At 65.1% G+C, this 13621-nt stretch overlaps 1 protein-coding gene across 1 annotated transcript in view; it reads right to left on the bottom strand.

Annotated features, from left to right (window-relative positions):
* BOP1 (BOP1 ribosomal biogenesis factor) overlaps positions 1 to 9666 on the bottom strand; it is a 14210-nt gene extending 4544 nt beyond the window's left edge. The window contains exons 1-3 of the mRNA XM_007956109.1: positions 9573 to 9666; positions 8691 to 8836; positions 8332 to 8415 (exon numbers count right to left, since the gene is read on the bottom strand). Coding sequence (XP_007954300.1) covers positions 8332 to 8415; positions 8691 to 8836; positions 9573 to 9666 — 324 coding nt within the window. The remainder of the gene's footprint in view (positions 1 to 8331; positions 8416 to 8690; positions 8837 to 9572) is intronic.
* Between the last annotated feature and the right edge of the window lie 3955 nt (positions 9667 to 13621).

Below are 13621 nucleotides of genomic sequence, written 5' to 3'. Positions count from 1 at the left end.
AACGCGCGCGAGCGGGACCGCACCAACAGCGTGAACACGGCCTTCACGGCGCTGCGCACGCTCATCCCCACCGAGCCGGCCGACCGCAAGCTCTCCAAGATCGAGACGCTGCGCCTGGCCTCCAGCTACATCTCGCACCTGGGCAACGTGCTGCTGGTGGGCGAGGCCTGCGGCGACGGGCAGCCGTGCCACTCGGGGCCCGCCTTCTACCACCCCGCGCGCGCAGGCAGCCCCCCGCCGCCGCCGCCGCCGCCGCGGGACAGCGAGAACGCGCAGCCCAAGCAGATCTGCACCTTCTGCCTGAGCAACCAGAGGAAGCTGGTGAGCGCGCGGCCGGGGCGCGCAGGGGGCCTGGGGCGGGCAGCGGCCGGGTGCGCACGGGGCCCGGGGCGGGCAGAACCCAAATCTGCCCAACTCCAGGAGGCCGGGGTTGGGGTCGGGGAGGAGCTGGGACATCAAGGCGCCCCTTCCGACCCTAGACACAGGCTCCTGCAAGACTCGGGGTAGAGGGCAGGAGCTGGGACAGCCCAGAGAAGACCACCCAGGTCCGGGGGGGTCTGAGGGGAGGCACAGCAGGGTGGCCACCCACCCGGCAGTCAGGGGAAGGGAACTCTGGGGGCCCTGAGGCCAGCACACAGCTCCCAGCCCTGCCTGTACCCAAGAAGCACCTGCTGATCTCTCCTTGGTCCCTCCCCCACCCCCTCCAGGGCTCCAACTTCAGACAGCCCAGAGCCCTGTGGCTGCCAGGGACTGGGGGAGGGCAGGTGTCCGGGTGGGGACACGCCACGGGGCTGCTGTGGCCTGTGATTTACAGCCCTGCCACACTGGTGCACAGGAAAGGCAGGGTAAGTAGGGAGCAAGCGTGGCCTGGCTTTCCCCAATCCCCATTTCCTCTCCAGACGGCACGGAGTGCGGGCTCCTGGGGCCTGAACATCTGGGAAATTTAATTTTACAATTTCGACTGTGCAAAGCGCCCCCGCTGCACGAGAACACGGGGGCACACCAGCAAGGGGGCCAGAGGGCCTGCACCCCGGACAGCACCCAGTGGAAAGAGCCGCAGGGGACGACAGAGCGGGGCTGGCCTGGGGTGCCTGGGCCCCTGCCCACCTCATGCTCCCCCCACCCTCTGCAGAGCAAGGACCGGGACAGAAAGATGGCGATTCGTAGCTAGAGGAGCCCAGCCAGCTTGGAGGTGCCCGCAGTGGGGACAGCCAGGAGAGCCCCCGTGGACCCTCTGCAGGACATTCCAAAGGCGCCCGGCAGGCTGGGGCTAGGACAGGGCGGCCAGGCCAGCCCGGCCCAGCTGGAATGGGGTCTACTGACAGGCGGCGGCGGCGGCAGCGGCAACGGTGGCAGGACTTGGGGCCCCAGCCTTCACCCAGGCCACCTGGAACTTTTCCTGCTGGCCTCCTGCCTTGGTTTCTTCTAGGTCACTGTGTGCTCTGATATAATATAAAGTCTGGAAATTTTGTATAATTAAAAACAAAACCATATCTTCCACACACGGAGATGCCTGTCCACTTAAACAGCTCTGGGCAAGAGGCTTAGTAGAGCAGGTGCCCGGTCTGAGGGTGGGAACAGACCCTGGACCAGGAGACAGTCTGAGCTTGGGGCAATAATGGGAGGGGACACAGGGTCAGTGCATGATGGCTGCTGGGAGGCCCAGGGGCCGCTGAAGGGTGGGAGGGCAGAGAGGCTAGCGTACCTGCCTGGCCTCGGCCGAGCAGTGGTTTTACACTGTCCACTCCTGGCCAGCCCAGGGGGCGCGTGCAGAGAAACCAGCACACACTGCCACCCTGACTCCCACACCACCCAGGAGAGCCAAAGCATGCCCCAGGCAAGGGCCTGCTCACACCCAAAACCCCGACACCCAGTCGTTGGAGGCCTTGCATCTCTCCCAGGGCTGGTGTGGGCCCCCTCCCCCACAGCTTGCTCACCTCCAGGCCAGCACAGCACAAGTGGGGAGAAGGGGGTCCTTGGGCAAACACCCCCAGAAGCATACCCACCCCTCTGGACCAGGAGCACCCACCTGGCGGCCCTACCAGTACCAACCGGCAACTGGTGCAGAGGCCGCCCTCTGCCCGACTCTGCCTGGAGGAAGGACCCCAGGCAGCCTTCCACTCACTCACCAGGCTCCACCCACGCTCTCAAGGAGGCTGAGCCCCCTGCACACCCCGTGCTGCACACAGCTGGCCAGCCATTAAAATCCTGCAGGTGACAATTATAGTTCAGTGATGTGAGCTCCACGGGGCACAACAGAGAAGCAACGGGGCAGGCGGCCCCCATGGCCACCTCCTCCAGCCCAGGCGGCAGAGCCCGATTTCCGGGCAGGTGGGTGGGGGCACGATGCAGGGGAGTGCCAGGTGCCGACCAATGGGCTCCCCGACTCTGGCTGGCAGCAGGGAAGGGGGACCTGGCTCCTGAGCCTCCCTCTGGCCCCGAGCAGACTCAGAACACACCCCTCCTGAACCCCGGCCGGACATGCGTGCCCACCCCCCCACACCCCGCTCCTCTGCTGGGACGGGGCTCCAGGGACGCTGAGGCAGGAAGCGGTGGTGTGACTCTGGAGGAAATACTCAAAGCCACAGCCATTAAGGGCTGGAGGTTGTGTCCAATCCGATAGAAATCTAAGGACAAAAACCCTACCGGCTGGCTCCATTCGGAGAGAAACCCAACCCCAAGTTTCCTCTCCCTAATCCTGCAGGAGCCCACAGCTGGCGGGGGGGGGGGGGCACAATCATCACAGAGGCCCCTGCCCGCCATCCCAGAGAGCTAGGCCTGAGCGATCCTGAGGCACAGCCGGGCTGCAGGCAGGTACCCCAGCACCTCAGCCAGTGGCACACAACCATGGGGGGGCTGAGGTAGCAAGAGGAGGCCACCGCCATGGGGTCTGTGCCAGTCTGCACAGGGGCAGCCTGGGGTCTCCACACCCACAAGCTATGCACGGCTCAGCCCCTTTGAGGACGTGGGCCAGTGGGTCACCACTCAGGGCAGACAGTCCAGGCACTGGGCCCTGCCGGTCCCAACACAGTGACTAGAAGATCAGAGCTCACTGAGGGCCCAGCTCTTGTGCACAGTGGGGTGGGGAGACCCAGGTCCTTGCAGCTCCCCATCCTGTCTGCAGCCTCAACCTTCAGCCTGGCCTCGGTGTGACGAGGTGCCTCACTGCAGCAGGTGATGCTAGATATGGCACTGGGTGGTGGCGGGACCCACAGAGCGAGTGGCGGGGGGAGGGGAGAGATGGGGAAGCCTCGAGGTCTACAGTCGTGTCCAGGGTGGAACAGGAGGGCAGGGCAGGAGTTCACTGCAGGGAGGGAGGCACCGACACATGCCCAGGCGTCCCAGGAAGGCGCAGGCCTGGGTCAGGGGCAGCGTGGAGGTGAGGACCCCAGGCAGATGCAGGCCCAGCTGGTCAGGGCTGGCCTCCACGTCCTGCGGCGCCACCACCGCCCAGCGCTGTGCTGCGTTGGCCCGTGGCTCTGCAGCGGCTGCAGCTTGGCAGGCCAGCCGGGCAGCAGCACAGAGGTCCTGGTACAGCCGAGATCCTGGCAGCCAGCAGGCGAGTGAGGGAAGGAGGGGGCGGGAGAAGAACACTGTCACCCTCCGCGGCTCCAGAACCAGGCCTGGGGCTGGGCTGGTGCGTGGCCACCAGGCCCAAGGGGGCAGGTGCTCCCTGCCCGGCTCTGCCCCAGCCCAGCTCAGGGACCTGGCTGGCAGCACTGGGCCCTGAGCTCTTGCCCGGAGGTGACTGAGGGTGGGGGCTGCCAGCCGCCCTGCGGCCGCCCGGCCGGGCTGGAAACGGTCTCTGCCCCAGCTGTCAGCCCCCTGTCCCCGGCCGGGAATGAGCTGCTGGCCTCCCCACATGATTCATCACGGCCCGCGCCCAGACCAGCGCCCCCGCCCCGCTCAGCACCTGCGGCTGCCAGGAAACACATGCGAAGCCTGGGGCGCACGGGCCCGGGACCCCCGCCTGGGGCAGGCGCTGTTCTCCGGACCCCAGGCAGGGCCCAGCCAGGGGTTCCGCCTGGCAGGACGGGCTCCCTTCCGGGGGGCCACCCCGAGGATGGAGCTCGGGGCACTCAGCCAGCCAGGGGTCCTGCACCGCCCACTGCCGCGTGCCCCCCCAGACGGAACCGGACACAGGCCAGCGACTGGCTGATGGTCGGCTGGGGTTTTTCCGCTCTCGATGCGCTCGCTCCCCTCCCCCTCCCCAAAGTGGCTGCAGCTGTCAGGCCCGCAGATTGGAAGTGCAGGTACGCCTGGCCGGCTGCCCGCCCTGTGTCTGTCTGCGAGAGAGGAAGCCGGCCCACCTCTGGAATTCTTCACTCTCTCCTCGTTCCCGCTCCCCACCTGTCCCCCGGGAGTGCGGGGTCAGCCGCCCTTGCTGGTCCCGCTCTCCCTGCCCCTCTCCGATTACAATGCCGGCAGTGTTGCCGCGCTCCCCCGCTGCACGCGGCCCCCCGTCTCCCAGCACCACCGGCCTTCCTGTGCCTCGTCTGCCGCTCCTCCAGCGCCTCTTCATCTCTGTCAGACGGCGGCGTGGTGCTGGTGTGGCTGGCCGAGCAGGGGCTGACCGCGCCCGGGCTCACCTGCAGCACGCCACGGAAGGTTCCCGAGACCAGATGAGGAGCCCAGGTCCTGCTCCCGGAGGCCAAACCAACCACAGGGCCCAGGCCGGACACAACAGGCCCTGGCCCCGGCCCCTCTGCTGGGTGCCAACTCCCAGAGGTGCTGCCCAACACCCCATCACTGCATCACCTGGCCTCAGACACGCTGCTGCCCGTGGAGACGGCATCCCCCCCAGCGGCTTCTGGGTCCTCAGATGGCCCAGACCCTACCTACACCTTCCTTGACCGGCCCACCCCTCACCTCCAAACCAACCACTCACCACCCCCAGCGCCAAGCTCCCACCTCACATTTGCAGGGCCTGGAGCACCCCCTTGTTCAGCACCCAGCCTCAACTCCTGGCAGCCCTAATAGCACCTTCCAAAAGAGCCTTAAACTTCACCCCACAGCCCACAGCCCTGCCCATGCCATCCCCTGAAAACCAGCTCCTTGCAGGAAACAGAGGCTCTGACTGACCTAGCACAGCCCTCGACCACCTTCCCCGCCGACACCGAAGACAAAAAACACAAACCCACTGCCATCGAGTCACTTCTGACTCACAGTGACCTAGAGCATGGGGCCAAACCCTCCTCTCTCCACTGACTGGGTGCCCCCTGCCCCTTGCTGGCACCCCCAGGGCCCAGGGGCCTGCCCTCGGTCTTCCCTCATGCTGACCCCGCTGTCTGCCACTCCTACAACCAGAGTGAGAAAGTGCAAGGGCAGCTGTGATCAGGGCAGGCCCCGTGACCACAGCGGCACAGCGCCACCCTGCCCCATCATACCCTGGCAGGCCCTCAGCCCGGTGCACAGAGGGACAGGCAAAGCCCCAGGGCCACTGGGCTGGCTGCACGTGCCTCACCCCCGGCCGGCCAGCGGCCTCCGTGCCCACCCTCCGGGGCCAAGCCCAGGCAGGTGTCTTGTGCATGCGCCCTTGGCAGGGGGAGGGGAAGGTCCCAGGGAGCCCCGGCCAGACCAGCCAGCATCCCCACTGGGAGGCCTGCTGCTGAGGGAGAATGGGGCGGCTGCAGGCCCCAGAGGCAGCAGGGCCAAGCCGGCTTCACAAACAGCAGGGAGGGAGGCTGCTCGCTCACTCAGAAACCTGAGCCGCAGCCCGGCTGCCAGAGCCCGGCTCCCCGCTCCCAGCCGGCGGGCGGCCAGGCGGGCGGGGCGCAGGAGCAGCGCCAGCACGGAGGCAGCTGCCGTTCAGTAGCCGGGAGAAGCCATTAACGGCGTTTGGCCCGAGAGCAGAGGGGACGGCGGGCTCTGGATGCAGACGGGCCGGCCGTCCCTGTAGGCTCCCGAGTTACAGCCAGGCCGGGCTGGGGGGCCGGGCTGGGGGGCCTGCAGGCCGGCCCAGAGCGAGTGCACAGCGCCTGACCCTCACCCTGAGCCTGCCCCACTTCCTCCACACGCGCCCGAACGCGCCCCGCAGGCCTCAGTTTCTCCCAGCTGCTCTGCAGAGGAGGAGGGACTGCCGTGCGGAAGGCTGCCGCCCCCGGCCCGCCCCTCGCCCCCGGCCCACCTCCCTGGGGGTCCCGCAGCGGATGAGATCACGTCTGTGAAGCGCTGTCGTGTGGGGAGGTGTGGGGTGGACGTGTGGGGGCGGGGAGGATGCCTGGCAGCGGCCTGCGCCTGGGGGCCGCCCCCACTCCACTGCAGCAGGACCCGTCCTGGGGCCACCCAGCAGCGGGGGTGTGAGCTTGAGGGACGGGGAGGAAGAAAGGAACCAACTCCCGTCAGGGCTGGTCAGCGCCAGGGTTCCCCCCAAAGCAAGACCCCAAAGCTGCAGCTGCCCCCAGCCCAGGCCACCTCGACCTGATAGAATCCTGAGTGGGCCCGAGGGGGTGGGAGAAGACTCTGGTGGGACAGGGTGGCCGTGGGCCCCCCGGAACCCCCACTGTACTCCCTCCTGCCAAGCTCCTCTCCAGAGTAATTGCTCACCAGGGCCCCCAGCCCTCCAGCAGGCCCAGCCTGTGGCTGGTGGCCTCTGGCAGGGTGGGGCCGTGGAAGCCGCGCGGGGCCTGGCGCCGCCACCCAGCCGCACCCACCAGCGTGCCAGCGCTGCCCAGCCCAGCTGGGTTTCCAGGCAGCTGTGCCAGTGAATGAAGGGGGGCAGGGGTAGGAGAAGGTGTGAGGGTGAGGGTCCCAGCACTACGACCACCAAGAACTGGGCAGCCGCCCCTCCCAGCAGGGGCCCAGGCCTTCACACACACACCTTCTTGCAGGCCAGGCCCAGCTACAGACCAGGGGTGCACCCCAATAGGCCGGCCCCTGACCAGGGCCTCCCAGGCTGGGCATTTGGCCAAAGCAGAAGAGTGGCCCCAGAACCACAGGGGCAGCCCAGAGGGCAAGGCTCCTGGGCTCCCCGACCACCCTGCACCCCAGGGCGTACAGCCCTGCCTCCCGCAAGGAGAGTCCCTTCCAAGAGGATGGACCCGTGCAGCCTGCACCCAGCCTGCCCCCCACGCTCACAGACCTGGGGACCAGCTGCAAGGCGCTGGCTCCTGAAAGCTGAGCTCTGCCGCCCCCTCGAGCCACAGGCCGGCTGTGCTGGCGGGGAACCGGGGCTGGGGGGAGGCCACAGAGGCACGTCACTCAGTCCCGGCGCCATATGGGATAGTCATCGCAGGAGGAAGTGCCCTACCCCCACAGCTTCCTCCGCCGGGCAGGCTGCCCACCCAGAGCCCCCTGCAGTGCCGCCCCTGGTCTGCCCCAGGACTCCTCAGGGCTGGGGACCCGCCCCCTCGCCTCTGCCACACTCCAAATCACGGTGACTTCTCACAACACCAAACAGAGCAGCAGCCGACAGGATGTGGCCGCCGACGGCCAGGGCCCCTGGGAAGGGGGTGGGGAGACGGGCGGGGGCCACGCTGCACCCCCTCGCCGCACGCCCACCGCTCCCGGCCAGGAAACCAATTTATTTTGTTTTGTCTCTGTTCTCTGAACGCACAGCACAGCCCGGAGCGGGCGGAGGGCCAGGCTGTGCGGCCACGGCCAAGAGCAGGGGGAGGGAGGCCGCACAGAGGGAGGCCGTCCCCAGGGCCGCAGCAGGCCTCCCCAGGTAGGCTGGAAGACCACTGGAGAGAAGTGACCTGCCCTGTGGACCTCACACCACCGCCTCCCCTCCGGCCGTCCCCTGGCTTGCTGCAGGCCCTGGTGTGCACGACCACCAACACTGCTGGGGCTCCAGCTCCCAGCCACTCCTGACCCACCGAGGGGCAGCACTCTCAAGCCAACCACACCCCAGAGCATCCACTCTGCTCAAGGACCGGCTCAAGGACCGGCTGCTGTGTCTGCTCCACACAGCGGATCTCAGCTGACCCCACGGACAGGCAGTATGAGCCTGTAGGGCGACCCAAGGCATGTGGGGGCCTAAACAGGGACACTCTCCCCCCGGACCCCTCCCCAGGGTCCCAGCAGAGGCTGGCTGGGTACAGGGAAAGCCACCCAGGGCCACCCAGGGAGCAGAGGCCTGGCCCAGAGCCTCATCCCCCACCCTCCCTAGCCGGGCAGTGACACACACACACAGTCACAGGTCCCAGACCCCAAATCACTCCTCCAGAAGCTTTCGGCCCTGAGCCAGGATGCCCACTTGGACTGCTCTGGCCTTGCCAACCCGCCCGCAGCTCACCCCCACCCCGATGCACAGACCCAGGCCCACACGCTAGCCCAGTGCCAGCCTGGTGCGAGGCCAGGACCCTCCGACAGCCCTACGCAAGGCCTCACCTCCTCATCAGAGCTGTCACCTGCATACTCATCCTCGTCCAGGGTGCTCACCTCCGCCTCCGTCGCCAGGGAAGGGGCACCAGCCTACAGAGAAAGAGACATACATCAGTCTGGGGGGACACAGGATGACGGGCCAGGGTCCCAGCCCTCCTCTGAAAGACGCACTTAGGAAGAGGCCTCTACTGAGGCCTGGGTTCCCACAGGCCTACAGGGCACTCACCACCCCAGACCTCAGAGCAGCTCCAGCCTGGCCTCTGCCCTGGAATAAGACTGGAACAGCCCAGCTGCAAGTGACCCTCTCGAGGGCACTGCCAGACCACAGGCCTCCGTCACAACTGGGTACTACTTCCCTCAGGTACTGGGGACACGGCCAGCCGCTGCAAAGGGCACGACCAGGTCATGCCGTTCAGTAACTGAGCCCCCTTCCTGTCCACCCACACACAAGCCGGTAACGTGAACACCAGCTGCGCAGCCCCTGTCCAGTGGCCCCCACACTCCCCCGACTCTGGGCTCAGACCCAGCAGGGGAGGCCACGGCCCACGGGCCACAGCAGGGCCAGGGCTCAGAGCAAGCCCACACCTGGGCCACTGCCACCTGGGAAGACCTTTGCCAACGTCCCAGCCGTGGAGGGCCGTGCCGCACACCTCTAACTTGGACACCAGAGGAAGGGGTGTCCCACACACACCCACATGCCCCCCACAAAGCCGGCCTCCCTCCAGGTCAGCTGTGGCGTCGTGCGCACTCACACCCTAACCTGGAAAACAGATTCCCCGAGGTTCCGGGGCAGGAGGGGACTGATGGGAAAAGCAGCCCTCTCCCACCCAGGGCAGTCAGCGCTGCCGGTTCCCCAGCCCAGCAGAGCCCACCCCTCCTGCCGGGGCACGCGGCCTGACTGCTCTCCCCAGAGGACTCAAAGGGCAGGAGTTAAGTCTTTTTCCAAGAGGGATAGGGTTTCCACACAAGCCTCCCACACGGCCCCATTTGCCCTACTGCGTGCGTGGGAGCCGGCCCCAGACTCCTGAGCCTCTGGGCCCCAAGCACGGGACTCTCACAGGAGCCCAGCCACACCCTCAGGCTGCCAACTGTGTCCACCTGTCACAAGGCCGGGAGCGCACCCTACACTGCGGGAGCATGAGGAGCAGGGAGGGGTTCCTCATGCACCCCACATCGCAGGGGGCATGCACTGGGTCACAGGGAGGTGTGCTCCGGAGTCCCGCAGGCTTCGAGTCTCCAGGCCTGACCTCCCAGCTCGCCCTGAGCCACGGGCAGCGTCCACTGGAAGAGGCTGCAAGGCCGGCAGCGGCCGCCAGGGGGCAGGCGCGACGCCGCGGACATGGGGCTCCGCCCCGCGCGAACCCGGAACTTCCCCCAGCCTTACGGAGCGGGCTGCCCAGTTGGGCACTAGTTTTTTTTTTTTTTTTCCCCAACTCTAAAATTAAAATAAAAAACCTTATACAAGGGCGCTGCCACCTAAAGCTGGGCAGATGCTGCCATGACCCAGCGCCGCACTCAGCGCAGGCCGAGTCCGGAGCGGCCAGGGGCGGGGCGCCAGCTGGAGAGGGTGCGTTCTTCACCCACAAGCCGTTCCCGAGCCCGGGGCATGCGAACCCAGTGGGAGGGAAAGAGGTGCGCGAGCCCAACACCTCCGCACAAAGATGCACCCGCTGGGTCCGGCCGCGGCCTGGAAGGGCACTGAAGCGGGTGGGCGGCAGGCAGGGCAGAGGGGCCCCCAGGCGGCCAGAGGAGGAGGAGCCGGGGAAGGGCGGCAGGAGGTGCTGGAGCCCAGGAGGGAAGGAGCTCAGGGCTGCAGTGTCTGACTGCCGTGCCCCCGCCAGGGCTGGTAGCCTCCAGGCGTCCAAGCCCCCGGGCTGTGGGCAGGGGTCCCACAAGCGCTGGCTGAAACTGGCGAACTCTGCCGCTCAGAGGCTCTGCCCAGGCACCCCCAAGAGCCCCGAAAAGCCCTAGGTGCAGCGTGTCTGCCGGCAGGTGGACACCTACCAGACCCAAAGTGCACTGCACTAGCCAGAAGAAATCAAAGTTACCCTCCAGTCCTCCTTCCACCCCCAACCCCCCAGGAAAAGCAGTGGCACCCCCAGCTGGGAAGCTGCATAGTCCACACCAAGGACAAGGGGCCAGCCTGGGCCACCCCCAAATGTGGGTGTATGAGGACCTCACCTCATGACTTCAATGACAGGGCCCCAGGCCTGGGGTGGGGGACCTGCACATGGGAACCACATGGCTACCTTCTGCCAGCCGGTGGCTTTAAAATGCCCACTGCAAATCTTAGACTTCCCTCCCAGCAAGAGGTGAGGACCCCAGTCCAGAGCTGGGAGGCTCCAGGGCCACCGCCAAGCCAAGCGGGTGGCTTTAGAGGGCAGCCTCCACCGCTGCCCAGCTGGTCTGGCCCTCACCCGAAGCAGGGTCGACAAGGTCCACCCTGGAGGAAGATGGCAGGACCATGGCCACCTGTGAAGCACGGAGGAGAGGACCTCACCCCCCAGAGGACGTGGTGGAGCGTTTGCTGTCAGGGCTACAGCCGGGTCTCTCTGCCAGGTGCCAATGGTGCACACGCTTGGCTGCTGACCGAAAGTTGACGGTTCTAGTCCACCCAGGGGCACCTCGAAAGAAAGGCCTGACGGTGAATTTTCAAAACCAGCCACAGAAAACTCCGTGGGGATCAGGGCCACCAGGCACCAGGAGCAGCCCCGGATCCGAGTCGGCCCGAGGGCAACGGGATCGGTCTGTGAGAGCCCTGGTGGTGCAGTGCCTAAGGCACCTGACTGCTGACCAGAAGGCTGGCGGTTCAAACCCACCAGCCGCTCCTCGGAAGGAAGGTTGGGCAATCGACTTCCATAGTGATACTGCCTCGGAAACCCAAGGAGGGGTCACTATGAGTCGGGTCCGACTCGACGGCAGTGAGTCTGGTTTTGTTTAGTTGGTTTGGTCTTTATGGTTGGCCTGTGGCCAATAAAGGACACCCTGTGGGGGCATGGCACAGCAATGCAAGCAGAGAAGTGAGCCAGCAGAGGAACGGGCGCCATGCTGGCCGAGAGCCCGCGTGGGCTTCATACAGCACAGCCGTGCACGCAGCCCCAGGCCCCCAGCTGTGGGGACTAGGCCTCCCCAGCCAGGCCCCCGGCCCTCACAGCACGTCACTTGAGATAGCTCGATACATTCCTTGTGTTAAAGAACCAGTGTCTAGGACCTCAAAGTAGTTGATTCATATTTGGTTAAACAAAGCCTTTCTTCCACTGTCTTAAAACAAGCGCAGGGCTCAGCCTGTCTGTCATCACAGCAAGGGATTCGCTGACACCTGCCCATCTCCACAGGGCTCCCATGAAGACCGAGGCTGGCAGGGTCAGGAGAAGGTGTCCTTGTCTCATGGAGGTGACGTGGTTTTCCCCAGTGATTGACACCCACTGTGGCTGGAGCCAGTGCCCTGCAGCCTGCTGCCCAAGCTCCAAACTGGTGGCTGTGCCGGGCACCAAAGGTGCCCCAGGGGCAGGGAGGAGGGGGCACCCAAGGGGCTTACAAGCTGTGGGAAAGCCAGTCATGGCCTCTTGGTGAGCCCTGCACCCGGCCATGGAAGACTGTTCCTGGCTGCCTGGCCCCAGGGAGGCCCACGGGAAGCCCTGCCCACCCACCTGTGGCTGTGTCCCAGTGGCCTTCTCTGTTCCACCGTGGTCATCATCGCTGTTGGCCCCATCCTCACTGCTGTCGCTGCTGGACTCTTCCAGGCCGGAGAATGCGCTCTCCTCACTGTCAGAGAGGCCAGAGCCACTGGGGTCACTGCGGCCGGGAGCAGGGCCGCCGGGCAGGGAGGGCTGCAGGAAAGCAGAGCACGGGTTCTAAAAGCGCCCCCTTGTCCACCAGGCACCCCATCTTCCACCTCCACACATCACCGCTCCCCCTTGTCCACCAGGCACCCGGCCCCATCGCAGCCCAGAGGAGCAGCAAGCCTCCACCTGCACCCTATCTTCCACCTCCACACATCACCGCTCCCCCTTGAACGGGCGTTTGACTTAGGTTCCCCGAGACAGAGACTCGTCAAAGGACAGTGTCATCTTCTGAGAGCTTAGCTCTCACTGCGTCCTCCAAGCTGGCTTTCTGTGTCAAATGAAACCTCCCATGCCTCACCCTGTCATTCGAGGCTCCCGGAGTCATGAGCACACGAGGAGAGGAACCAGGCAGAGACAGAATGAAGGAGGGCAGAGGCCTCATCATCCAGTGAGACTCAGGCCACCAGTCAATCACTAAATAGAAAATCCTGATTAAGTAGTCGCCGACCTGATAAGCTTTACTCCACCACAAGCAGGGCCCATTACAAAGCCCAACGTGGCCTTTGCTGTGATACAAGGTCGCAGAAGTGCCTCAGAAGCACCCTGAACACAGAATCCAGACTCCCCACTCCTTCGATGTTCTCACCGTCTCATCCGGTTACCAGCCGTGCCTAGCATCCAACTTCATTGCAGCCTATTTTCCCCAGCATCCAATTTTGTTTTCACAGACATGACCCTCAGCTACACTTACACTCTGTCAAGTTTTGACAGCTACACAGTTACAACAGCAAACAGAAACAGCTGGACCTGGCTCCCGATGAGCCCTTGGCCCCGCTGGTGACCACAGCCATGAGGAGAGCAGAGCACTGCCTGCTGGGGGTGCGAGGGACGCAGCAGCAGAAGGGGGACAGCATGAGTCCATCTCACAAAGCAGAGGGACAGCTCCCCTGAAGCCAGCTAAGTGGCATCAGCTGCAAGAGGCTGGACCAGATGCGTCTCTGCGCCCTGGATCTGACACCGCAGCCCAGCAAGTGGGGCAAGCGGGGCAACGAAGCAGCAGTGGTCAGTGGGTTGAGTTAAAACAGCGTGTCTACCACGAGAAGCTCTACGGCAGCCTGCAGACTGGGCTCCGTCCAGTACCTCCTCAGCTCGTATCTCTGTGCGTCACCGTGAAGCATCTAACGTAGCCGCTAACCACACAGGGCCGCAGACCTAAGCGCTGTTTCCCAGGAGAGTGAGTGCAAACGTTCTACTCTGTCTTGTCTTCCTTTGTCACTGTTGAGGGCATACACAGTAAAACAGACACCAATTCAATGGTTTCTGCGTGTCCCATTCAGTGATGCTGGTGACATTCTTTGAGCTGGGCCACCATGTTCACCCTTCTTCTCTGAGTTGTTCCTCCCTATTACATAAAGTCATTGTCCCCTAAGTTTCCTATCTAATTTTTGAGTTGCTGTTTTCAATTTGATCCCATGGAGATGGTCCTGAAAAGAGCCTGATGGTTAAGGCGG

Source organism: Orycteropus afer, unplaced genomic scaffold, assembly GCF_000298275.1.
Source record: "Orycteropus afer afer isolate SDZICR_OR568_19922 unplaced genomic scaffold, OryAfe1.0 scaffold00574, whole genome shotgun sequence".
Classification (NCBI taxonomy): domain Eukaryota; kingdom Metazoa; phylum Chordata; class Mammalia; order Tubulidentata; family Orycteropodidae; genus Orycteropus; species Orycteropus afer.
This window is presented reverse-complemented; position numbering and strand designations above follow the sequence as displayed.